This window comes from Epinephelus fuscoguttatus, linkage group LG14, assembly GCF_011397635.1.
Source record: "Epinephelus fuscoguttatus linkage group LG14, E.fuscoguttatus.final_Chr_v1".
NCBI classification, from domain to species: Eukaryota; Metazoa; Chordata; class Actinopteri; order Perciformes; family Serranidae; genus Epinephelus; species Epinephelus fuscoguttatus.
In genome coordinates, this window is record NC_064765.1 from 14,871,153 (window position 1) to 14,897,944 (window position 26,792).

The following is a 26,792-nucleotide window of genomic DNA, read 5'->3' on the forward strand; positions in this document are numbered from 1 at the left end:
CCTGAAATCCCTGAATCCACCCTTCTGCTGGGATCAGGATAATCCTAATCCTGAATTTTGAACAACACATACTGAGGGTTTGATAGAAATAAAACAAAGACGTGATTATGCATCTAGTCTGATTTCACAGTGCTGGTTTTCTCTTGAATAACCCATTTTTAGTATTTAATCCAATCCAAAAGCCGACATCTGATGAGATTACTTATGAACGACTGGGCCTGATGTGCTCCAATGACTGGTGATCCACTGAAATCCTCTAGCGCCACCATGAGGTTGACATTTGCAGGGTCTCAAACAGCCCTTGGATATACATTTTGGTATATACATTCAAACATTATGTTTCTTAAGCTTGAGCCTTCAGAGTACAGACCAACAATTGCTCACACCGCTTTTATTTTGTCGAAACTTTCTCCGTACCCTCTTGTGTGTTTCCTCATCTCCTCTCTGCTTTTGTCCACTCACCTCCCTCCCTATTTTTTTTCGCCCTCCTTGCCTACCTTCCCGTCCACCCACCTTTTCTTTTATAGATCTGAGTTTCCAGACAGCAGCTCGCATTCTTGCTGCTCCCGCTGTTGATGCCCTCAACGTTATGAAAGACCTCAGTCAGAACTTCCCCACCAAAGCCAGGTAAAGACGAAACGCTCACAAACAGCAGCTACAGTAAGAAGTTTTGGTTTACACAGATATTGACCAGTCTGCAGTTTTACAGTTCTGCCTGCCCTTTTCCCCTCACAGGTCCATCACTAAAACTGTGGTCAACTCTGAGATCCGCAAAGAGATCGGAGAGAACCAAAAGGTACATGTTTTATTTGTTCGTCCATTCATGTAAGTTTTCACCTATTTATCCTCTTTAGCCCTTCCTCTATTATTTTTTAATGCAATGAAAAAACATTTCTTATTGCCAGTTAATCCACAGATATATAAAAACCCCTTATACAGATGTGCACTGTAGTTAAATCAGAAATCACTCAAACAAGAATAAGAGTGCATTTGTTGGGACTATTTTCAGCTGCAAATTTATACACATTTGGTGGTCTGGTGAGTATTTAGAGCAGCAGGACAGTGTTTTTGGGATTGACTCAAAATAAATTACAGTGTCCACGGTAATAAAGGAACAACACTGTGGCTCACTGATGTGTTTTCAATAGTTTCTGGACAACAATGGAGCTCAGAAACAGCTCAGTAAGATGTGTAAAGCTTTGCCACCTGCCACTATTTATGTGGATGTCCGTCAGTCGGTGTTGTAGCTATTACTTTGTTGGCCAAAGTATAACATTAGGTGACAAAAATACTCATTCAACGGTCATCTGCCCTCTCTGCCCTGCTGGTCTTGCTTGTCTTTTCCAGTTTATCTCCGAGTTAGAAAGAATGTCTCCAGAACACCAACCAAGTGAGGAGTAAAGCTTAAATGCAAAGCAACTCACACAGGCTCTGTCGGAGTTTTGATTAAAGTAAAGGCTTTTAGGAGGCCACCTGCTGTTTTTATGCATTCGATGCATTCAGCTTAGAGTCACCAGTTAATACGGCCGCTCGTTCAACCAAACACTGGCTATATTCTCTTGCACGGCAGCCTCACCCTCTCCCTGCTGCATTTTGTCATCCGTATACTCTGGCTCAAATAAATACAGTTAAATATCCAAATCAGCCAACACACTGTAAAATGTATCCTCGTCTATAACATAACCTGCGCACATATTTTGGGATGCCATTTTCGATGCTGGAAATATAGCTCATTTGTAATATGAGAATTGAGAACAACCCCTGACTACCCACAGGCGAAATCTAGCTTGGAGTTTTTCTTGCCTCCAACTACGTCACGGTTTTCAGATGAAGGTGCTACATGCAGGAAGTCAGACAGATTTTGCCGCTTCAAACTAGGCTTTAGTGGTATCAGGTTCTTTTTTATGCCTTCATACCTTCCTGACATTTCACCAGGGTATACTGAATATATTTGTGTTTAAAAAAACAAACATAAAAGCTAAGCTGCTGATGATATAACACATTGTAACATGCAACTTGGCTCACTCAGACAACTCTTGCTGGGTTGAAATACTTGTGGCCCATAGAATAATGAATAGATGGGAAATGACACTTGCTGCCGCTGCGGACACCCACACGAGTGGGCTGAACAGAGATGATGTGTTGGATAAAATCAAATGGCTAACAAACTTATTTTGTAGTTGGAAGAAGTCTTCTCAAGATAAACTGTATGTGGCTGAACTCCCAAACAGGGCCCAAGGCGTTTTTGTTTTTCACTAGTCCTGTAACATTATCCCCACCACTCACGGCTGCCATCTTTCTCAGCTCCAATACCTGTTTCCACCAGTAGAGACTGCCCTCTGGTGGCACGTTCTGTGCAGTACCTCGTCTCAATACAGCATCTCTGTATCCGTTTAGCAGAAAGAGGAGCATCTGTATTTTTGATGGTATTGAAAATCATACATTCAGGATTTCTAGATACCCCAGCATATCAAAACACCTTGATAAAGCCCAAGCCTTCTGCGAACTCAGCTTTCTTGGCCAATAAAGCATGCACTGAAGACATTTCGGTGAAGATTCTCAATCGTCCAGGTCGTGGCGATCATAAGTGCTATGTCGTAGGCAACTGGCTTGTAGAACTGAAGAAGCCTTTTGGATGAGAGGTGAAACTCAAAGCAAGTCCAGTTGCCTACGACATAGCACTTAGGACATGCACTGACGAATTTATTACTTTGATTGTTTATATTTACCATTAACATTGCTTGTTTGATGGACATCTACATTAAATATGGTGAATTTCCCTTTAAAAGGATCAATATATTGTTGATTGTTGCATAGTCTTTTGCTGATATTCTGTAAATATGTTAAAAATTGACGCTACATTTCGATGGAATCCTGGCTAGTGACTTGACGTCTTCATCCTCTTTCATTCCTTTGTCTTGTCTTTACCCAGCATGCTGCTTCTTTTCTCCTCCCGCTGACTGTGTTGTCCGGTAGTCAGGGATAATTGAGGTTTAGCTGTTTACCAATCTAATCCAATAAAGGAGGAAAATAAAGGAAAACACAAGATAGCATTATTGCATCCAGCAACAACCACAACCTCCACCGCCTCTTAGCCTTAAGTCTTTAGGGAAATATCTCGAAATGAGAACTGCCCTCCCTGTTTTTCCTTTGTTCCTCTCACCTTTTTATTATGTGATAAATTGTAAACAACATCTGACGTGAAAAGCATTCAGTTTCTGACAGTGTGTTTGGCTTCGGCCTGCTAATGGACTAGGTAATCACTCCTTTTTCTTGTCAAATATTTTTTCACTCCCCCCCATCTCCTGCCTCCTGCCTCCTCACCCCCCCCACTCCTCAAGCTGTGCTCACATTATCTTGGTGCGCAGACAGGAGTTTGGGTGGGTGGTGGGGGTGAGCGGCAAACGTCCTAATTACTGAATCGGTGATTCATTCGGCAGGCGCACTGAGTCCTGCAGCGAGAAATGATTATTGATTGAAGTAGTTTGGACACATGCACTTGCACGCAGACATTTCTCTCTGTCTCTCTCTCTCTCTCTCTCTCTCTCTCACACACACACACACACACACGCGCGCATATACACACAGTGTTTAAATGGGATGAACAATATTTGTGTTAATCATGTCTTGTTGTAATTGCAGTGTCTGGAGTATGATTAATCTGATGTCTTTGTCTTTCTGTAATGAGATTTGACTGCGCCAGAACGACTTTGAGCTTTCCTTTTGCATGTGCAGACACACAAACATTCGCACAGCTTCTCACGATCGTACACACACACCCTTTCTCTAATAATTAGATTTGTTTAGTGTGGGGTTTGATTGCTCTAAACAGACTGACTTTAAACAGAGCTGTCAGTGCTTGTTTGGAGCTGCAGGCGTTCCTTGTTACAGCTTTGTGTTGACTGTTGCCTCCAGTTTTATAATATAATTGACTACGCGATGGCCGGCTTTGACGTTACGTGCTGCACGGCCTGGAGATCAGCTCAACTGGAGTTGAATGGGGAGTTTAGGGTTTGATGTGAACAGGGTGTTTAGTCATGTTGATGTTTCTTCCTCCATAGTTTTTCAAAGGAACTCTGGGCCTGCAGCCCGGGGATTCAGCCCTGTTCATCAACGGGCTGCATATAGATCTGGACACACAAGACATCTTCAGGTACACACACACACACATACATCCATAGTCATATATTAAAGGTTAGCTTTGATATTTTTCAACCTGGATCCTATTGTAATGGGAAGAACACGTTTTCAGTTGGTCCAGTACTGAGGGAAGCTGCACTGGCAAAACCGGCTGTAATGGAACCACTCAGGGCATTTGGCATCAATTTACGTCCACTGAAAGTGCTTGTTTTTGCCACTGACAGGCTCAGATTGTTGTTTTAAGTACCAACATTATGGAGATGATCCCTACAGAGATAAACCTTTTGTTAAAGAGTAAGATCTTTTATGTTTAACCAGAAACAGCCCCAAAGTTGGTATCACCAATCACACCAGACTCCATTTAAAAAAAACGGTAATTTTAGCGTGTATAGAGCCAGCATATTTTCACATCTAACTGTGTGAATTGAGGGTTTATTTTAGCCAAACCAAAGCTAGTGATTGTTGACACAGTGGAGAGACAAAGCAAGACTGTTTTGTTTGCTTTCTTTTGGTTGTGTTGATGTTGAATGAAGTGTGTTTTACAGGGATAAAATTACTGTGTTTTGTTTTTTTTTTTTTTTTAAATGGAGTCTGGTGAGTTTGGCAGTAGCAAATTTGGGGCGGTTTCTGGTCAAACAAAGACTTTACCCTTTACCAAAAATGTCTGTGTCTGTAGGGGTCCTTGTAATAATGTTGTCAGACAGTTAAGATAGTAATTTGAGTCTGTCTGTGGCAAACGCAAGCACTTTTAATGGATGTAAATTGAATGTGCCAAATGCCCTGAAAGGTTACATTGCAGCCTGTTTCGCGGCTGCCAGCTGCAGTGCTCTTACTCAGTGCCGGACCAATTTGAAAAACTGTCACTTAGACACAAAAACATGGCAAAATAGGGTTAATCAACTGTGTGATATTTCTTTTAATCTATTTCCAACTGAAACTCATTTGCATTTAACTTATGAAATTAAATACTACATTCAGTCACATGAGTACTACAGTATTCTCATGCAGATATACTCACTACTGTATTTCTGGTCAAAATTAAATACTTATATTAAATACACATGCTTGTAGACACACCAACAGCCCATTATTAAACAATACGTGTACACAAGTCTTTTCTACTGACTTTTAACAAAGAAAAAATACCTGCATGTGATGTTTCTGTTGTTAGTTGTTTCCATATTTTTATTAATATAAAATTTTCAGAATGATACAGTATGACAAAAAACATTTTTATGAAAAATGAAAATATTTACACATTGTCAGATGGCGGGAGTGGTGTTGATGCTGTCATGCTCATGTCCACACACACATACACACACAGACACCCACTATAGATGACCTCACTCTGACTTCTGTCCCCTGCAGTGTGTTTGAGGTGCTGCGCAGTGAGGCGAGGGTGATGGAGGGCCTGCGCTCCCTGCATATCGACACGCCCTACATCCATGACATCCTGAAACTCAACGTCCAGCCCTCTGACTCTGACTACGCTGTCGACATCCGCAACCCTGCAATCAGTGTAAGAAATCACACAACCAAAATCCCCTTCTACAGCAATTTGCACGCTCAGATAAGAACCAATGCTAAAAATGCAGTTGTGTTGTACTGTGTCAGTTCTTTTTCCCACGAGTCTTTGAAAACCTGGAGGTGCTGAATTTCAGTGATACAGCCTTTTTTTAGCTATGGAAATGGAGAAGTGCCATAAATGTCATTAAAAAAAAAATAGGTTGCTCCAAGGAAGATTTTTACTGTGCAACCAACACTGGAGCCATTTCAAGCCCTCCTGATTTATATCTTATTTATGTCTTGAACATCTGACCACTAAAATAACAGCTCTGGTTAGTGATAAAGTCTGAATAGGTTTCTTTCTGTGAGTTTTAATAGCACTCAATGATTAGCTGAAAAATAGATCAGTTGATGGACAGAATAGATTAGACTTTATTGTCATTGCACAAGACGTACAGCCAAATTTGCTGTGCCATGCCTGCATATAAGAAAATAGAAAAATAGACAGTAAGAAATACACAACACATATGCATACTCAATTATCCACAATCGATAAATCTGACAGGGACGGAACAATTAAACGCTTGGCTAAAAAAGATAAAAGAAAGATTAATAGACAATGAAAATAATCGTTAGCTGCAGCCCAGGTTTTTAGCCACAAGCAGTAAAATGTAATTTCTTATTGGCACTGATCTGCTGTTGAGCTCCGGCTTCTGCTCTCAAACATTTCCTCTTAAATTTTCTTTTTTAGTGGATTAACAACTTGGAGACGGACCACAGGTACAGCTCGTGGCCTTACAACGTGCAGGAGCTGCTCAGGCCGACCTTCCCCGGAGTCATCAGGCAGATCCGCAAGAACTTCCACAATCTGGTTCGTCTGTACTTGATTAGTCAGTCGTGAATACAAATGGATCTGAATCCTTGTAGAAAATACCAACATGTGTGTGTATATGTTTGTGTGTGTGTGTGTGTGTGTGTGTGTGTGTGTGTGTGTGTTGCAGGTGATCATTCTGGACCCGACTCAGGAACACGCCACTGAGCTGCTGAGTGTTGCAGAGATGTTTTACGCTAACAACATCCCACTCAGGTTGGTGTTTGCTGGTGTCACCGGGGATGTGTTGGACCGTAAACTCACCAAAACCCATCAGGAGAATACACAAGGATATTTTAGTTGCTGTTAAAATAGATTCCTTAAATATTGGACACTTTAATGTGTTTTCTTGTAAATGTGAGTTACATCAGCATACCGATAATTCAGGGAAACACAGTTTTTATTGCTCCACAGTTACTGCAAAAAACAGAAAAATCATTAAAAAAGATGCCGCAGAGCCGTTGCAGTCAGCTGGGGCGTGTAGTTAAAATCCATTTTAATTTAGGAGTTTTGTCAGGCAGGTTTTGGGGAGACCTTTGATACCTCTCTGCATGTGGCATCTTGGGATGGTCAGCGTGTTTGAATACTGATGAAGCAGGCAGCACGCACTCTGCATTTTAACTGTCCAGTAAACACATGAGAGCCTGTTTCAGAAACTTTATTCTGTGTGTGTGTTTTAGGATAGGGCTGGTGTTTGTGGTGTCAGACGAAGATGACATAGACGGCATGCAGGATGCAGGTGTGGCGCTGGTCCGAGCGTACAACTACATCAGCGACGAGGTGGACAGTCAGAGCGCGTTTGAAGCTGTTATCTTGGTGAGTCGACTACTCAGAAATGCTTGTGAAAGACTTCTTACAACCCCTATTATCTTAATGAGAACACTAAGTTTGACACCAGTGACTCTAACATATGGTAAAGTTGTGTTACTTTTGTCTACCCGACTACTGTTCCCCTAAAATGTTCTTCACCCTCACCTTTACCTTTCCTTATTTCCATCAAGATGTTCAACAGGGTGCCCATTGGTGGGAAGTTGAGTGTTGGTGACGTGGTGAAGGTGCTGGAGAAGAGGTTCCCCTACGTGGAGGTCAGCAGCGTCTTAGGAGCTGACTCCAGCTACGACAGCAACAGGAAGGTGAGAGGGGCTGAACGCCGCCATCAGTTTGTGGGTATTATCAGTAGAACAACAGCTGAGGCCGGAGGCATCATATTTTCAAGTTGTCCATCCGTTCATTCTCATGATTGTGATATCTCAGCAAGGTTTCCCCCACATTAGTTTATTTGTGGCAGCCTGCCGAAGTATCGCCATTTGCTGCCACGCATTGATTTTACATTGTTGAGGCTGCACCGTTAATTAAGAGCGCTGTCTGAATGCATGTACATTTGGTTATTCAGAGCACCACACTCTTAGAGCGCAGAGCATACTCTGGACATAGACGGAGAAGCAGAACATCAGACACTCTAAAAGTGAAAGTTAACCATTTATTCATTTATATAGTAAGAGAACGCTGTGTTTCTGAGAACAACAGCGCTCTCGTTATAGTGTTGTCCATCATTTTCGGAACTTGTGTTGCCATGGAAACCATGCACCTGTGGTCCAGCGCTGGGTGTAAAACTTTGCTTTCACTCGCCTTTGCAGCTGCAGCTCCCCTAATCTTATCCATAGATCTGATCTGATCTGGTCAGTCCCGACTGATCCAACCACAAACTAACACATTAATTCCTCTCTTTGCAACTCAAACTCAACGAACTGCTGCTGAGGGGGAAAAAATGATGAGGAGTTTCGCCTCTGCCTCCGCTACTTTTGATGAGTGCCTCTAAACAATTTTTAGTGTTGCTCGAAAAAAATTCATGTCCGCACCTGGAGAATTTTGTAATGTTGCAGACACTGTCATGTTTTGTCACGCAGTGTGATTGGGTCATGTCACTAACATCACCATGGAGATAGTACTTTTCAATCCACATCAACTCCGACCTGCATTCAGCGTCACTGTCCACAGGAGCAGCTCCTGCAGAGTTCAGAGGACAGCAGTCGGTCAGACTGCCTTCACCAGGCTGACTGACAGCAGACATTTACTCAATCAAAAGAATTTTCATGTCCGCACCACACGAGAACAGAAATAGCCTTTCTATTTATTGATAAGCTTATTTTATTTCCCGGCCCGCCATGGCGAGGGAGGGAAATCTGCTGCTCTCTGACTGGGAGAGAGTTAAAAGCAAAATATACAGTGTTAAATATGTGTGATTTAGAGCTGGAACACATACAGCATCTTTAACCACCTGTACAATACGTGGTTGGGTGCTTGGTGCTACTCTGTGCCAACTTCAAAGGGTGTGGAGGCAGGTTGCGTCTGAAGTTACTAAGTGACCATAACAAGCACTACATCATAGTCTACTTATCAGAAATCACGAGTGCACAGCTGATCTTCCTCCAGGTGTTTGTTTTGTAAGCGTGTATTAGGCCTAAAATGTTGTGCATGGGACGGCTATAGAGCTGAACTGATCAACTTCTCCTCCATATTTACCACCGACTAATATTTACACATGGCATGCAGTGCATGTTGTTGCATTTCAAGAGTCGAACCGTGTTTATCTCGGGGCGCAGTCATGACTTCCTGAAAAACAGTCGCTTGGGAATGCTTGTGTGCCACGATGGCATCGCTTTCGCTTTTGAAGACGCCTTTCAACCAAATGCACTGAAAACAACAGATTTGAGGGCACAACAAACGCAGCATTTATGCATGTGTGCAGGACTTTAAACAGCTGTCTGTGCAGATTACGCTTCACTAGACGTGACAGAAATAAACTTGGAGAGTAAAAAATGCTGAAGCATTCATTTCTGTCCAGCAGCCTTCTATAACTCAGGTTTAATAAGACTATTTAGCTGTGTTATCTTACAATCAGTGTTTTGTAAATGTAAGTTAAGGTGTGTCACTGTCTTAAGGAAAGGGTCTTCAAAGTGGTCCTAAAGTTTATTAAATTTAACTTCAGGATCCCTGCATACACCCTGATAAGTTTAAGCATCGATCAGATTTTTCTTCTCTATTTTAGCATTGTGTTTGAGATGGTAAAAGGTAGATACAAATAAAAGTAACATCTCTTTCTCCTCTTTCAGGAAGGGCGAGCGTACTATCAGCAGACGGGGGTCGGCCCGCTGCCTGTGGTCATGTACAACGGCATACCTTACCAGCGTGAGCAGCTGGACCCGGACGAACTGGAAACGGTCACCATGCAGAAGATCCTGGAGACCACCACCTTCTACCAGAGAGCCGTCTACCTGGTCAGTTAGAGCATACACACACCCCCACACACACTTTGATATACAGTCGCGGTGAGCCAGTGGGGGTTTCATTTTCACGTCACGATTTAGAACTATTGTTTCATGAAGGTTTAATTTTGAAAAAAAGGCAATAAAGATGTGTATTTGATCATCTTCTGTACAAAATCAGTTTTCATTGCAGTCAAGTCACTGCACGAATTTCTGTGAGGACACACTTTACACCTTAGTGATGGGTCTTTTATTTGCTTCGCATAGATGCTGTAATGCATTCTCCATGTCCTCTTATGTACAAACAGCCTGTAAAGATTAGCTTCCCGATTATGCACATTTAACAACAAAAATGTCTTTAAACTAATTAAATAAGACTTAAAGGAACAAGTAACATATTCTCTGAGAGTTGGCCGATACCAGTGGGTGTATTTATTTGTGCTGTTGTGCGTATTTGTTTTTTAATTTTCTACAAAATAGAGTTTAATTAAAAGAGAAATGAAACGAGCAGAGGAGCTCCAGATGATTTCTTTGGGGAAGAGAGTTCATTTTTACAAGTACACTGCCTTGGATTGTAGTGAGTAATCATTTTTCTGTTGAGCTAGATCTTTGTGAGCATGCCATCTGCCGTGCTTTCCTGTTTTAATGTCGTTCCAGCACTCTGAGGAGCCAAATGTTTGAATTGTTTTTTGTTTTGTTTTTTTCTAAAGGCCTCTGCTTTTTGAGCCTTAAGCACAGATACAGCAGCACTGTTTTATTTAGATGCTATACCAGTTCTAGTTGTGAACACTGTGCTAGTCATAAGTCTTGTTTTTTCCTCTGTTTTTTAATGTTTAATCCAAACTTGTTGGAGGAAAAGTTTTCAGTTGATACACAACCTATTCATTCGTAAAGTGGCTGTTGTAACTGTGACTGTAAGGATGAAAAGCGTGCAGACAATAAAGCCTCTGCATCACTTTTGGGTCTGCAGTGAACAGTTACGAATATCCTCTCTGAGTTATTCTTTTAAAATCCTGACTCTGTGCTCGTGTGGCTGGCAGGGTGAGCTGGCCACGGATCACGACGTCGTGGACTTCATCATGAATCAGCCCAACGTTGTTCCTCGCATCAACCCCAGGGTGCTGTCCACCAGCAGAACATACCTGGATCTGTCTGATACCAGTGAGTACACATCAGGGATATGAACGGCACTGATTGACGAGCTGTTATTTTTACCAGAAACTGATGAGCTGAAATGAGTTTGCCATCTATTGGACCACTTTGGCAACTGTTTGACAACAGTATTAAAGCTACAGTAGTAACTTTTTTGAAAATAACTGCGTTATATTTGCTGAAACTGTCCTTATATTCTTAGAGGGAAACATGAGACAAATAGTTCATGAACAAAATCATGTCCCTCCTCTTCTTCCTACTGCCTCTAATGACATTTGCTAGAATCAGACTGCAGCGTGGTCGGCAACAACCAATCAGAGCCGAGACTATAACGCACCTGTCAGTCTCGTCAATCGCTGCTTGTGAACTACGGTCAAACTGATCAAATATGAATCAAGATTCTGTGACTGCATTGCCTGTTTCTCGCCTCAGATGTTTTCAGAAACATATTTTAGTATACTGTTTAGCTGTAAAATGAGAACGTTAGTTTGGCTAATGGGCTTGGTACTCTGTTTAACTGTTGCCTTATCACATGAAAAATATATATTGTGCTATTCTGCGATATTTTGGCTTGTTGACATATTGATGTCATACAACAAGACGTCAACAACAATAAGCATGGCTGAAAGCGAAATTATTACAGACTGGTGGTGGATCCAAAAAGAGGAGTAGCTTCAGTAGTGTGGAATAAACTGTGGCGTCCTGAATGTTTTATGAACAGCCCCGGACTTCTCAGACTCTTTACGCAGCTTACCGCTCAGAGGGAACTCATTCAGCTGCTCCTCTGGCAGCAGCACAGCGTCTCTGCCTCTCCTCTCTCACTGTGCGCACACAGGAGTCAGTGTCGTCAACTCCATATATGTGAATGTGTGATAGTTGTGGTATCATAACAGCCTGTCACAGGTTACAGCGTGATGATTAGTGGAGAAATGGCAGAGCATAAAGGTCCAGGTGGAAAAAAAACAACTCAATCATTTAGGAATTCACTGAAAGAAGGAAATCACCTGTTGATTTATATATATATAGATCCCAGGGCACACTTTTTGTATTTAGGAGCTGTTTAAATTTGTAATTTGTGGTAGATTTTATTTTGTTGAACTATTAATATTGTATACAGAATCTGAATCTCACTCTGAGTTACTGTTGTTGTTCACAAACTAAAGAAATGAGAGATCCTTTTAGTTTTTACTGAATATTTGAAGGCAAACTGTAAAACTATATCACTTATTTTGTTGCAATTCTTTGTTCATAAGTTAATTATATATATATTTTTTAACTAATTTGTCATATTGTCAAGAATATCATTATTGCAAAAATACCCTGAAATATCATGATACTATTTTACGGTCATATCACCCAGCGCTACCACTGGGGATTGGTACTGAAGTCCAGGTGTTGGCACTGGTTCAAACATAACCCCTACCTCACCCTACAACCACAACCTTAATTATTAAAAAAAAAAAAAAAGAGCTTTTATGGTTCGTGTTTCGTTGTTGACTTTCTAATTTTTTAAACTCTAGTCATAATCACTTAAAGACCAACAACACAATATGCAACATGGCTACACAGCATTTTTTTTTAGACTCAGTTAGGACTTACTTTTACTTTCTTTTAAAGGGAAGTTTCAATCGCAAATCATATCATTGTGTTATTTCATTAATTTTGGTATATGCCTAAAATATTTATGCACTTTATTTTCTTTGTATATTTTGCTGCCAGCTAAACTTCTACTTAAACTGTATGAGGAGAGTAAATGGCAGTAAGATCAATTTAACACAGAGCTGGAAGACATTTTGAAGCTTTCTAACAACTTATGCTTTAAATCCTGTTACAGATATTTTTGTGACATAAACAGATGGTAGCTTTGTGTTGCATCCTGGTACACATTGACACTAGCATCTTGGCAGTTTTAAAAATAATCTTTGGTGTTTGCTACATGAGCTACACTTCACTATATTTTCTCTTCTTCATGCAGACAACTTATTTATTGATGATTACGCTCGCTTCTCGACTCTTGACACCAAAGAGAAGAGCACCGCTGTGGCCAACAGCATCAACTACATGACGAAGAAAGGTAAGAGTGTCCAAGACAGCCTCGTTTGATAGCGGTTCATATAAAAACAAAAACTGAATGGGAGAGAAAGCTTGTGGAGGTTTTTTGTTGTCTCTAGTGAAGATGATTTAGTCACCTTCAAGCTTAAACTCTCTCTTCATGTATTCTCCTTCTGTCCTCTCCTCCTCCTCCTCCTCCTCCTTCTTTTCCTCCTATTCATGTGATTTAAAAATGCCCCTGCATCAGGGATGACCTCCACCAACAGGCATGGTAATCACCCTTTTCCTCCACATTATTTCCTTTCCAACTCACTTGCTCTTTTTTCTGTTCTCTGTGAACTGCATTGCTGGCAGTGTTTAGATGTGTTTGTGAATTCACCACCACTCCTCCATCTGTGTTGCTTTTCTCAGAGGAAACAAATTACTAATTACACACGTGATGATTGTGTATTAAGGTCTGAAATACGAATACTAAAAATAACTGCTCACCAAGTTCTAACATTAATTCTTCCATTTTTAGGAGAGCATGTGTCATTTGTCGTAGCTGCATGGAGAAGTTTGATTCATTGTTTGGAAATGACAAACAGTCTTTGCAGTAGATAACACTAAGAACATAGTTTATTTTGCATCTTGTTTTCTTGCAGCCCAGTATGCCACTCACATAGATATTTGCCTAATTACCAAACTTTTATCTTCACTGAAAACAGTATGGCTCGCCTCCTTTGCCTCATCAGTTCGTTGTGTCGCATCACCTCAGTGACTTATTCTGACAGTCTCTGTTTCTTTGTTTGTGGTTGTCAGATGATGGCTACATCCGTCCAGTGACCTTCTGGGTGGTCGGAGACTTTGACAAGCCCTCAGGACGTCAGCTTCTTTATGATGCCATTAGGCACATGGTAAAGAAATCTTTCTATACTGCCTCTTGGGGCCAGACTTTGATTCAAAATTACTGTTTTATTGTTGATAATGTTGTGACGATATGAACATATATCACTATAAAACATTCACATCCAAATTGTATTTTTAATCAAATAAGAACAGGTCTTTTATTGAAATAATTCAGTATTTCAGAAATACACATATCAGATTTTTAAGAATAGGAATCATATGTGAAGATTTATACTTTCATGTTTGTACGATAAACATAAATTAAGGAGATAGCTAGTGTAGCATATATAGGAAACAGTAGGCCCAGCTTGGTTCTTTCGTAGGATACTTTCACACCTGCCCTGTTTGGTTCGGTTTGATTGAACTCACGTTTGTTTGCCCTCTAAGTGAGGTTTGTTTGGGCAGGTGCTCACCAAAACAACCGGACGGAGACCTTCTTGAAGAGGTGGTCTGGGTCTGGTTACAAACGAACTCTGGTGCGGTTTGTGGTGAGAACGTGTTCCGACCTGGATCTGAACCAACTGCAGTCACATGACACATTGTTTGGGTTAAACATGAGCATGTTACAGTCCTGGAGGATTATTAATGTGCACCTCCTCCTGTACTGCCTTAATATGCACATTCAGCACATCCAATGCATCAAAACATTGTTTTCTAGTTGGAGCCGCGCCTCGTTTTCAAACTGTATGGTTTGACTAAAATGAACAATGACAGCAATATAGTCCACGATGAGCAGCGCTAAAATCAACCTGCGTAGTTGTCCCTCCATTGTGACATTAGAAAGTGTCACATTTATCTTGCAAGTGTACTCTTTTTGTTTTTTTAGTTTTGTTTAGTTTTGTTTTGTTTACTTCCTGGATTTTCCCCACATGGAAATTCTGACCAATCAAGAGCAGCTTTCTCACACAAGGCATTTGATCTGGTCCACTTGTAAATGCTGCTGTGAGAACACGAACCAACTCTAGGCAATTATGCAACTTTGTAACAAAATTAGTCCCTGATTCAGACCAAAGCAAGACAACACTAGGTCTGAAAGCACCGTTGAGGTAACAAAATCTGCCTATCATCACCTCCATGCTAATGGATTAACATGTAACGTCTTGTTTGTCAGTTAAAGACGTTAAAAACATCAAACCGTGGTTCTTTAAGTCTCCACTAGTTGCCAGACAAACTTACTGTGACAGCAAGACTTGAGGAATATACTTCGATTGGTTACTGTTTGCAAACAAAACATTCAACCTTGGCCCCTCCTCCCTACACTACTTTTATGTATACTGCAAGCTAATATTGTAGAAACGTTACATTTGTTGTAATGGAAAAGCCGAGACGTTAGCAAGCTAACTAAGCAAATTCCCAGCACTTACCTGTCCAACAGAAAACAGGTCACAAGTCTGTGTCATTCTTTATCTGCATCCTCTTCTTCATGGCTCATCAGCAAAGTGAGAGTGAAAACAAATCCCAGATTCACTCTGGTTTTGTAACAAGCTTTGTCCACTTGGCTTTCGCCTTGCTATATTTTCATGTTTTTAACGCTGTGTCTGCGAATCTCATTTCCTCTTGGAATTCCGCTACCACTACCTGGATGCTACCTTTAAATAAGGTCCCAACACACGACTCAACACAGCAAAATAAGAGGAAAATAAGAAAATACAGGCAGAAGGCAGAGAAGGATTACTTATGCAGTCCATACATTTTTTTAAAGAAAAATCCTGCATACTATAGGCTACCTTTTAAACAAACAAAATATAACACAATAGTTAGGGAGCTTTAGAGGTGCAGAGATGCTGGTAATTTAGTTTGTTGTCTTCGTACACAGCCAGGCTAGCCATTGCCATTTTTTGTGCTAAGCTAAGCTAACCAGCTGCTGGATCAACTTCTCCTCTAACTCTCAGCAAGAGAACAAATTTGCAAAAACATTGGACTATTTGGCAAAGTTTTTGCTCAACACATGAGGAGTTTTGTCTAATGTAAAACGATGCAACTGAAGAATATTTTTATTGAATTTTAAAACACCTGAACAAAATCTACACCGAAAAATTGTAGAGAGCATAACCGATATGTCAGTGTAACAGAGGACATCTGTGATAGAGGAGCACAACATGCAAGCTTGTCCTAATCGGCCCTCGTCCCCCACTAGCCCCATCTACAAACCGGAGTTTAATATATGAAACAGGAAGGGGCTGGAAGTAGAGTATCATATTTCATATTTTGGTTTATAAATTGATGAACTTGCACAGATTGTTTTACTGACAGAGATCAGCAGAAAGACAATACGATAATCGGTCTCAGCTTAACAGAAGGTCCTGAAAGTACTTCAGGAAATGTCTCCACACGTTTTGGAACTTTTAGTTTGAGTTACAAACTGAGTAGCAGATTTTTTCAAGGTTTAGACAGGATACAATGTCCCTCAGACACTGAGTGTGTGTGGGCAGGACAGCATCTTTCTGTCTTAGTCATACTGCATGTCTGGCCCAAAGAGAGGCGAAGGACAGCGTGCAGAGATTAATCATTTTTTTGAGTATTTTATATATACATTTGCCTTTATATTGATGATGGAAATAGGTTTTTATTGTTATTGTGGTATTGATTTTAAGAACATCTCCTACCCCTACTGTCTCAAAGACTGTAGATTACAAGTAAGACTCTGACAGTGAAGGTGAATAGTTGGGATCATTGAAAAAGTTGCACAACACCCTGACCAGGGTATAATTCTGAAGGGCTGTTATCTGTTCATTTTATTTTTGTCTCCGTGTGTTTTGAAACATCTGCTGTTTTGTTACTCTGCTCTGAAAGCGACACTCACTGTATCCACAACAGAAAACCAGCAACAATGTCCGACTGGGGATGATCAACAACCCAACGGCCACTCCCTCTGCCGAGACAAGCCGCGTGGCCAGAGCGATCTGGGCCGCCATGCAGACGCAATCTGCCAACAACGCCAAGAACTTCATCACCAAGATGGCTAAAGAGGAGACAGCCGCGGCCCTGGAGAAGGGAGTCGACATCGGGGATTTTGCTGTCGGGGTGAGGCAGCGATGGAAAGCTTCCCTTATCGTGATTGAAAACGATCATGTTTCCTTTTGTTGTTACTGCTGAAACATTTCACCCTTGTCAGGCTTTGTCACTTAATTAACAACATTTACCCTCATCATCTTAATGTTCCCTTTTATCAGCTGCCTACATGGTATCTTTATTCCCTCCAGGGTATGGATGTGTCATTGTTCAAGGATGCATACGATGGTCCCAAATTTGACTTCCTGCTCTCCCACGCTGCCTACTGCCGAGACGTGCTCAAACTGAAGAAAGGACAGAAAGCAGTCATCAGCAACGGAAGGGTGAGTCACAGTCTTGTTCCTTATTGTTCAGAGAACCTGCACTGAAAATACAGGTACAGGTTCATGAACAAATATAGTTTGTATTTATGGATAAAATCCACCAGTTACTGCATCAATTCTTATTTACAGATCATAGGTCCACTGGAGGAGGATGAGGTGTTTAACCAGGATGACTTCCTGCTTTTGGAGAGCATCATCCTGAAAACGTCTGGAGAGCGAATCAAAAGCAAAGTCCAACAGTTTGGGATTGAGGAGGACAGGTATATTATTTCCAATATTGGGTAGATTTTCACAAGGTTAAGAAAATAAATATATTTTTAGGCTGTGTTGAGTTTTGTAAAATTGAATGCAGGATTTCTCTCAGGGCTAGCGACCTCGTGATGAAGGTGGACGCTCTGCTCTCCTCTCAGCCCAAGGGAGAGGCCCGGGTAGAATATGACTTTGCAGATGACCGCTACAGGTAAGGTTGTAATACATGCACATAATTTGTACAGGCAAGCCTCTTCCACTCCCTGAGGGGAAACCCTGTGTAGCTCAGGGTCAAATGATTTTTGTAAAGTATTTAGCTGTATTGTTTTTAGAATTTTTGGGCTTATTAAAAATGTAGCACCAATTTGAAAAATCTGGTTTCCGTGCCCCTCACAGCACAGAAACTGCCCTCTTGAGGGTGAGTTCTTGTTGGCAGCCAATTTAGGTAGCTGCTCAATCCTGGTCATCCTGAACTTGAGCTGTGCCTTTGTCGCGCTGTCCTTATAAACTGGTGTTGCCCTAAAGTGGTTCACCTCCTGTCTTACTGGTAGACAGTGTGAGTGATTTTGTCATCCCCGGCTCCTACCTACTATGGCATTCCTCAGGGCTCAAATTTAGGTCCCATCTTTTTCTCCCTTAACATGCTCCCACTTGGTGACATCATACGAAACCCTAACATTCAGTTCCATTTCTACACCGATGACACACAACTCTACCTGCCAATGAAATGTAATTACAAAACCATCCTACAAACATTTCATAATTGACTCTTTGCTAACTAACTACACTCCCTGTAGAAATGGTATCATATTTTTGGAAAAATGAAAAAGCCATTGCAGAGGGAAGCAGACAGAGGGGTCTACAGTCTGTGTTTGAAGGATATGTCCACAAAAGGTTAAAAAGACAAAGATAGTTAGAAGCTAAAGCCGAACTACAGGCTACAGATCACAGTGTAAAAGTGAACCACCACATCACTGCTGATCGCCACAGAAGACAATGAATATAAAGGGAAACTTAGCTGATGTTGAACCAGCTGTGTGGCATCACAGTATGTGCAGATCAATGGTGTTTGGTGCTGCTGCTAGCACCCAGACCTGTGCTGTTGGACGGGCAGGGATCTACGGGGGAAGTCAAACAACATTCATCTGCGCACAATGCGATGACACACAGCTGGTTGAATACCAGCAAAGTTTCCCTGCTTCCCTTCGCTGGTTCCTGTACAGCAGGGTCAGTCTTTGTTTCACTGTTATAATCATTAAAAGCAAAAGCAGCATGTGTATACATTCAGTAGTCTATATCTTCAGTAGCTAGCTAGCTAACCCTACACTTTTCAGGGTTTGATTTTGGTTTTGGAACAGAGAAGAAACATATATCTTGTTCCAACCTCTCCAGGTAACGAGTACCATTAATACACGACGTGCCCCAGGCACAACATTTAGCTCCAAATCCACAAAACCAGCCTGAAAATAAAGGAAATCTGAAACGACTGCATTAGAGTCAATGGAGCACAGCTGTGTTGTTGTTGTTTGACCCTGGTCTGAGCCAGCCTGATGCTACGTTATGATTGGCCAGTCTGCGTCCAGGGGCGGGACTTAGCAAAGGGTCAATTGCTTAGCAGAAATTAAAAATTGGATGTCTGACGACTTCCTCCAGCTTAATGATACCAAATCTGATGTCATCCTTGTTTTTTCTGCTCCCCATGTTGGGATTCAGATTGATAACCTTGATCCACAATTTAAAGTTCACTACCAGGAATCTCTGTAAATATTTCACCTTAAACTAGACCTTCACATAAAAAAGTTGTCCAATCATGTTTTTATCAGTTACGGAATATCTCCAAAATCAAATTGTTTGTCATTCTCTGATCTAGTGACGGTTGTTCACGTGTTTATCTCATCATGTCTCGATTATTGCAAATACCTGTACGCACGTCTCTCCCATAAATCACTTTATAGCCTCAAACTCATACAAAATGCTCAGCTCTTAACTACCTTCAATAATGTGACAATACACCTATTTTAGCTTCTTTAAATCGGCTGCCCATGACTTTTAGAGTCAATTTTGAAATACTTTGAATCATTTTTAAGGCCCTGCCTGGTTTGGCAGCTCCTTAGGTCTCTGAGCTGCTCTCCTCTTATGACCAAACGGGCTGCCTGAGGCAAAACTCTGTTATCCGTTCCAAAGTCACAGCTAAAAAAATAAAGACTGTGACTTTGCTGTCAGAGCCTCCAGACTTTGGAGTGCCCTGCCTGAAGAGATCAGGCGTGTTGAATCAGTGCCCTATTTTAAATCACTCCTTAAAACACACTTGTATAAAGCTGCCTGTATTCTTGATTCCATTTTGGTTTTTGTCTGCCTGCTTATTTGTCTCTTTTAATTCATTATTTGGTTTTCACTTTGTGCCGTTTAAATAAAGTTACTATTAGGCAAATACAGTATCAAAAGGTTTTAAATTCTGTAATCTGAACCTTCAAATTTATTGTAAATACAGAATAACTAGTTGAAGTCAGTACATACTCTGCACCCCAGCAACAACACTGGAAATCTTAAGTCTGTGTTTACTTTGCTTAATTATTGATTTGCTGATTTTTGGCAGTGCTGTGAAGATCCGCCCGAAGGAGGGAGATGTGTACTTTGATGTTGTTGCGGTGGTGGATCCTGTAACCAGGGACGCACAGAAACTAGCTCCTCTCCTGCTGGTGGGTTGAATGTGCTCTCTCACTGAACTGCCTCTTTCTCACTGATCCGTCCAGTTGATATATTTGACCTCACTTTGATCTGGTCGTCATGTTATTTCTCACCTGTCTGTCTTGTCCTCTTGAACATGTCTCCACCTGCAGGTTCTGAAGCAGCTGGTAAACGTCAACTTACGGGTCTTCATGAACTGCCAATCCAAACTGTCAGAAATGCCTCTCAAGAGGTGAGAACTCTTTCTGTACTCTGTGAACACTCAGACCTTCTGTTTGGAGTTTTATCAGACTTTCTGCTCTCTCTGGCCAAAAGTTTACCATTCACCTTCCCAATGTCCTTATTTTACTTTAAATAAGGCACTGAATCCCTAAAATATCATAACCCTGTGTACTGTATATCACTGTATCCGTAGAGCTTCAGTTCCTTCTGGAAAAGCCAAGAAATTATTTATAATCCGAGTAACTTTTGATTTAAAAAATATATTGACAGCGCAAACTCTCCAGTATAAACATGGACATGGATAATATGTGGACTGTATTGCATAGTTAGAGGCTCATCTTTTAGGGTGGTAGCATGTCCTTAAAAAGTCTTAAAATGTCTTAAATCCACATTTACTAATAAGAGGTCTTAAATAGTCTTACAGTGTCTTAAGACACATTTATTAATAAGAGGCCTTAAATAATCTCAAAAAGTCCTGAATATACATTTACTCATAAGAGGCCTTAAATAGTCTTAAATGTCTTAAGTACACATTTACTCATAAGAGGCCTTAAATAGTCTTCAATGTCTTAAATATATACTTACAAATAAGAGGTCTTAAAAAGTCTTTTAATGTCTTAAATACAAATTTACTAACAAAAGGCATTAAATGGTCTTAAATTATCTTAAATACACAATCACTCATAAGAGGTGTTAAGTAGTCTTAAGATGTCTTAAATACACATTTGCCGGTAAGAGGCATTAAATAGTCTTAAAATGTCTTAAATACACATTTACTAATTAGAGGCCTTAAGTAGTCTCATAATGTCTTAAATAAACATGTACTCATAAGAGGCCTTAAATAGTGTCATAATGTCTTAAATATACAGTACAGGCCAAAAGTTTGGACACACCTTCTCATTCAATGCGTTTTCTTTATTTTCATGACTATTTACATTGTAGATTCTCACTGAAGGCATCAAAACTATGAATGAACACATGTGGAGTTATGTACTTAACAAAAAAAGGTGAAATAACTGAAAACATGTTTTATATTCTAGTTTCTTCAAAATAGCCACCCTTTGCTCTGATTACTGCTTTGCACACTCTTGGCATTCTCTCCATGAGCTTCAAGAGGTAGTCACCTGAAATGGTTTTCCAACAGTCTTGAAGGAGTTCCCAGAGGTGTTTAGCACTTGTTGGCCCCTTTGCCTTCACTCTGCGGTCCAGCTCACCCCAAACCATCTCCATTGGGTTCAGGTCCAGTGACTGTGGAGGCCAGGTCATCTGCCGCAGCACTCCATCACTCTCCTTCTTGGTCAAATAGCCCTTACACAGCCTGGAGGTGTGTTTGGGGTCATTGTCCTGTTGAAAAATAAATGATCGTCCAACTAAACGCAAACCGGATGGGATGGCATGTCGCTGCAGGATGCTGTGGTAGCCATGCTGGTTCAGTGTGCCTTCAATTTTGAATAAATCCCCAACAGTGTCACCAGCAAAACACCCCCACACCATCACACCTCCTCCTCCATGCTTCACAGTGGGAACCAGGCATGTGGAATCCATCCGTTCACCTTTTCTGCGTCTCACAAAGACACGGCGGTTGGAACCAAAGATCTCAAATTTGGACTCATCAGACCAAAGCACAGATTTCCACTGGTCTAATGTCCATTCCTTGTGTTTCTTGGCCCAAACAAATCTCTTCTGCTTGTTGCCTCTCCTTAGCAGTGGTTTCCTAGCAGCTATTTGACCATGAAGGCCTGATTCGCGCAGTCTCCTCTTAACAGTTGTTCTAGAGATGGGTCTGCTGCTAGAACTCTGTGTGGCATTCATCTGCTCTCTGATCTGAGCTGCTGTTAACTTGCGATTTCTGAGGCTGGTGACTCGGATGAACTTATCCTCAGAAGCAGAGGTGACTCTTGGTCTTCCTTTCCTGGGTCGGTCCTCATGTGTGCCAGTTTCGTTGTAGCGCTTGATGGTTTTTGCGACTCCACTTGGGGACAAATTTAAACTGTACTGTATACTTACAAATAAGAGGTCTTAAAAGTCTTTTAATGTCTTAAATACAAATTTACTAACAAAAGGCATTAAATAGTCTTAAAATGTCTTTAATACATATTTTCGAAAAGGAGGCCCTTAATAGTCTTAAAATGTCTTAAATACACATTTACTAATTAGAGGCCTTAAATAGTCTCATAATGTCTTAAATACAAATTTACTAACAAAAGGCATTTAATGGTCTTAAATTATTTTAAATACACAATCACTCATAAGAGGCGTTAAGTAGTCTTAAGATGTCTTAAATACACATTTGCCCGTAAGAGGCATTAAATAGTCCTAAATACACACCTGTACTCATAAGAAGTCTGAAATAGTCTTAGATGATTCAAATAAACATTTACTAACAAGAGGCCTAAAGTAGTCTCAAATGTCTTAAATACACATTTATTAACAAAAGCCCCAAAATAGTCTTAAGATGTCTTAAATTCACATTTACTAACAAGAGGCCTTAAATAGTCTTAAAATGTCTGGACTAGACACCTACTCATAAAAAGTCTTAAATAAATTAAATACACATTTACTCATAAAAGGCCTTAAATAATGTGAAAATGTCTTAAGGACACATTTCCTAATAAGAGGCCTTAAAATGTCTTAAATTTAGATTGGATGGGTCCTGGGCATGTTGGATGTTTTTAGTCACATCACTGCAAAAAGTTCCGGCACTATGAAAAACATAATTTTCACAAGAGAGACACACTATTTGACAAGGAAACAGACACAACACCTGTATGCATGCAGTGCCCCTATCTTAGCCCCTCCATTCATATCAAGCAATGAGTCTTCATTGTTAAACTGAGGCTTTGCGAGCCAGCATGCCCATTAATGTTTTATTCTTCGTGCACAGAGCACAGAATGTCATCAGAGTCATTTTGAACAGACATCAGTGTCTTTACTTGGAAAGATTATTAGTCACTTTTGGTGTGTATTTCCATCGCAAGTTTGGTCTTAGATTTAAAGTAAAAAACCTTTCATGTTTGCTGCTATACTAAAGGCATCCAGCAAAGGCAGATCATGGCATGATGACTCCTCCACCCGTTATTAAAGTCCCTGTGTTTTCCTCCAGTTTTTACCGTCACGTGTTGGAGCCAGAAGTGGCGTTTCAGGCTGACGGTAGTTTTGCTCCAGGCCCCATGGCCAAGTTCCTTGACATGCCTCAGTCTCCACTCTTCACCCTGAACCTCAACACTCCTGAGAGCTGGATGGTGGAGTCTGTGCACACCCGCTATGACCTGGACAACATTTACCTGGAGGAGGTAAAGTAATAAGTCTGTCTGAGGTCGATCGGCATCTGCAGTTGTGAAATATTTAGAGGTGTTTCTCGCAGTAAACTCTGAAGTGTGTAAAGTCTTAAGTTATCGCTCCACTCTGTCCTGCTCTCTGAGCAAATGTTTTAATCAGTAATTGTTTAAACACCGCCGGTCCCCCTAAAACTCAAACCAAACTGATAGTGTACGACTGAAATTTGGGGCTGTAGAAAGACGCTTTTTTTCTTTGATCCAAAATTTATGTTTTATGTCAGCTCACCTTTGCAATAGAGCAAATAGTTGCATCAAAATGAAAACTTTCACCGACACCATGGGTCATATGAGGACAACAGCTGTGTCTCTATGTCAGGGTTTTATGAATGTGTGTACTAAGATGGTAAAGTTTAAACTGGGGTACATGATTAAACAAGTTGTACCGATTTAACACAACAACACAACATTTTGTTGTTCCGTGCTGACATGTAGTGGAGAGGGTTTGGGCTTTTTATTAGGTGAAACATAAAGTTCATCACCCTAATAATGTTCATATTTTTTCTCTAATCATAATCCTGTCGTATTATATTTATTTCTGTCACTTGTTAAATTTTCTTTTTAAGAGTTACACCCTCACTTGTCCAAAAAATGGTTGTTTTCTTTGAATTCTTGAGATTTCTTCCATTTTTGCTGAGATACTGAGGATTTTTAGAGACCTTGGATTTATTTGGGAATCATTACTAATGTATGTCTGTAAAGCTCCTGGACTTCAGCTACAAAAAAAAAGGACTTCAGTCAGGAACACTTTCAAACACTTTCAGGAGCAAAGAAAACTTTATTTCCAGTTGCAGTATTATACTTGATGGTATGGCTCTGTTTTGGGGCTGCTCTGCCTTTCTTAGGCCTATGCAGAAAGCCTCTTCCACTCGCCTCAGGGAAAGCCTTAAGGCAGAGAGAGCACACCTCTCCGCCCCTCCATGCGCAAACAAGGAAAGCCTGAAGTAGGGAGAGCACACCTCTATGCCTTTCCAGATGCAAACAAGGAAAGCCTAAGGCAGATAGGGCACACCTCTTTGCCCTTCCACGTGCAAACAAGGAAAGCCTGAAGCAGAAGGAGCACACTTCTCTGCCCTTCCATGTGCTTACATGGAAAGCGTAAGGCAGGATAAAGCAAAGCAAAGACCCTCCAGGAACAGAACAGAGCAGCATCAGTGACAAACAGAAATGACATTGATAAGTCAGACACAGCATGAAAAGAAGGAGCTAGGGTGGAGGCGGGTTGCAAAGCAGCTTGCAGAGGAAGCAGCAACAGTAGGAAGTAGAAAGGAATCATGTGATCTATGAGCTGACTCCCTTCCATCAATCCGCTGTCCTGCCTGAACTAACGCTATGCTCAATTTTTCTTGTCTGACTTCTTCAGGTGGAGAATATTGTAGCAGCAGAGTACGAGTTGGAGCATCTTTTGTTGGAAGGCCATTGTTTTGACGTCAGTTCAGGCCAGCCACCACGTGGCCTCCAGTTCACCCTGGGAACCGCCTCCGACCCTGTCATTGTGGACACAATTGTCATGGCGAACCTGGTGAGTTACAGATGAGCCTCCCATCATGTTGTCCTCATATATTATTATTGTCATTAACAATGTGAATCTCTTGTGTTCTGCTCTGTAGGGTTACTTCCAGCTGAAGGCAAACCCAGGCGCCTGGATCCTGAAGATGAGGAAAGGACGCTCTGATGACATCTACAAGATTTACAGGTAAGAGCACGGATAACTGTCAAGTTGAAATGAGGCGTTGTGTCTCTTGGATCAACAAACTCAACCTTCTGTTTTTCCGATCCTTTCTTTCTTCCGTTGCAGCCACGACGGCACAGACTCTCCAGCAGACTCTGATGACATCATCGTCGTGCTGAACAACTTCAAGAGCAGGATCATTAAAGTCAAGGTCAGTTTATCTGTGATGAAGTGATGCGTGTCTGAAACAATAGCTTGGAAACAGTTTTTCGGAATCTGCCTGTCACTCAGTTAGATTTAAGTTTTGTCCCAAAATAAATGAAACAAATCCAGGACCGTTAGAGGCAACATTTTTCAGTTCTGTGGCATTCTCATAAATTTCAAAGAGCAGGAGAAACTGTAGTGTAAGCCAAGTATTTTGAGTTATGCAGAACATTTACAGTATGAACATAAATCATGGGTAAAATTAAACATCTCATTGGGACATTAACATTTAACCAAAACCAAGAAGCACATCCACATCACACCAGTTTCAGCCTCTTAACATTGGCTCCCTGTTTGTTTTAGACTTTTAAACTTACTGATTACTTTTAAGGCTCTTCATGGCCTCGCTCCAGATTACATTTCAGACCTGTTAGTCCCTTATGAACCGCTACGTAGTTTGAGATCCTCAGGCAGAGTCTAGACTGAAGTACAAAGGGGACAGAGCTTTGCAATCAGGGCCCCGAGGCTCTGGAGCAACCTGCCTGAGGATATAAGGCTGTCTGAGCCACTGGCTTCGTTTAAGTCTCTCCTAAAAACATACTTCTGTCAGAAAGCATACCCTGACTGAGCTGTCTGACTATTTTATTGCTATCTTACTGATGTTATTTCCCATTTATTATCTTGATTTTAGTTTTGGCCTTCCTTATTTTATTAAAAGTTTTGATTGCCATGTCAAATAGATGATATTTTTTACAGGGGTTGTTCAACTAACGAGGTTGAAATTTCATGTCACTCAGGTCCAAAAGAAACCAGACAAGTTCAACGAGGAGCTGCTGAGTGACGGGACCGAGGAAAACGACACTGGCTTCTGGAACTCTCTGACCAGGTACAGCTTTGATTCAACATTAGTAGTTGCTGCTTTTATAATAAATGGAGCTGAGAAATAAGTTGAATAATCAATTAGTCGATCAACAGATTTTATTTTAGGAATATTTTATTGCAAATAATTGTAGGATACAGTCCACATGAGTAAATACAAGCAGTGTCATTTTTTGACTTTGCATTCAATAACAGCGCTAGAGTGCCATAAATAGAGCATACAGTTATAGTTACATGGTAGATTTTATACACAACAATTTAAAAATAATCTGCAAAAATTTCAGTAATTGTTTGAGTTGTTTATTAAGCGAAAATGCCAAATATTCTCTGGTT

The 26,792-nt window shown here is 40.8% G+C and overlaps 1 protein-coding gene across 2 annotated transcripts in view; it reads left to right on the forward strand.

The window, feature by feature from the left end:
- Positions 1-26,792, forward strand: part of uggt1 (UDP-glucose glycoprotein glucosyltransferase 1) — a 62,911-nt gene that overhangs the window by 24,567 nt on the left and 11,552 nt on the right. The window contains exons 10-33 of one of the 2 annotated variants that reach the window (XM_049596173.1): positions 528-627; positions 736-796; positions 4,062-4,153; positions 5,509-5,659; positions 6,398-6,517; positions 6,648-6,733; positions 7,198-7,333; positions 7,519-7,650; positions 9,631-9,795; positions 10,824-10,944; positions 12,911-13,009; positions 13,235-13,258; positions 13,789-13,883; positions 16,693-16,899; positions 17,079-17,210; positions 17,340-17,470; positions 17,575-17,670; positions 20,056-20,158; positions 20,300-20,379; positions 23,473-23,662; positions 25,068-25,226; positions 25,315-25,400; positions 25,503-25,587; positions 26,378-26,466. In XM_049596173.1, the coding sequence (XP_049452130.1) occupies positions 528-627; positions 736-796; positions 4,062-4,153; positions 5,509-5,659; positions 6,398-6,517; positions 6,648-6,733; positions 7,198-7,333; positions 7,519-7,650; positions 9,631-9,795; positions 10,824-10,944; positions 12,911-13,009; positions 13,235-13,258; positions 13,789-13,883; positions 16,693-16,899; positions 17,079-17,210; positions 17,340-17,470; positions 17,575-17,670; positions 20,056-20,158; positions 20,300-20,379; positions 23,473-23,662; positions 25,068-25,226; positions 25,315-25,400; positions 25,503-25,587; positions 26,378-26,466 (2,740 nt within the window). The remainder of the gene's footprint in view (positions 1-527; positions 628-735; positions 797-4,061; positions 4,154-5,508; positions 5,660-6,397; positions 6,518-6,647; positions 6,734-7,197; positions 7,334-7,518; positions 7,651-9,630; positions 9,796-10,823; positions 10,945-12,910; positions 13,010-13,234; positions 13,259-13,788; positions 13,884-16,692; positions 16,900-17,078; positions 17,211-17,339; positions 17,471-17,574; positions 17,671-20,055; positions 20,159-20,299; positions 20,380-23,472; positions 23,663-25,067; positions 25,227-25,314; positions 25,401-25,502; positions 25,588-26,377; positions 26,467-26,792) is intronic. The other variant, XM_049596175.1, reaches the window with a different exon arrangement.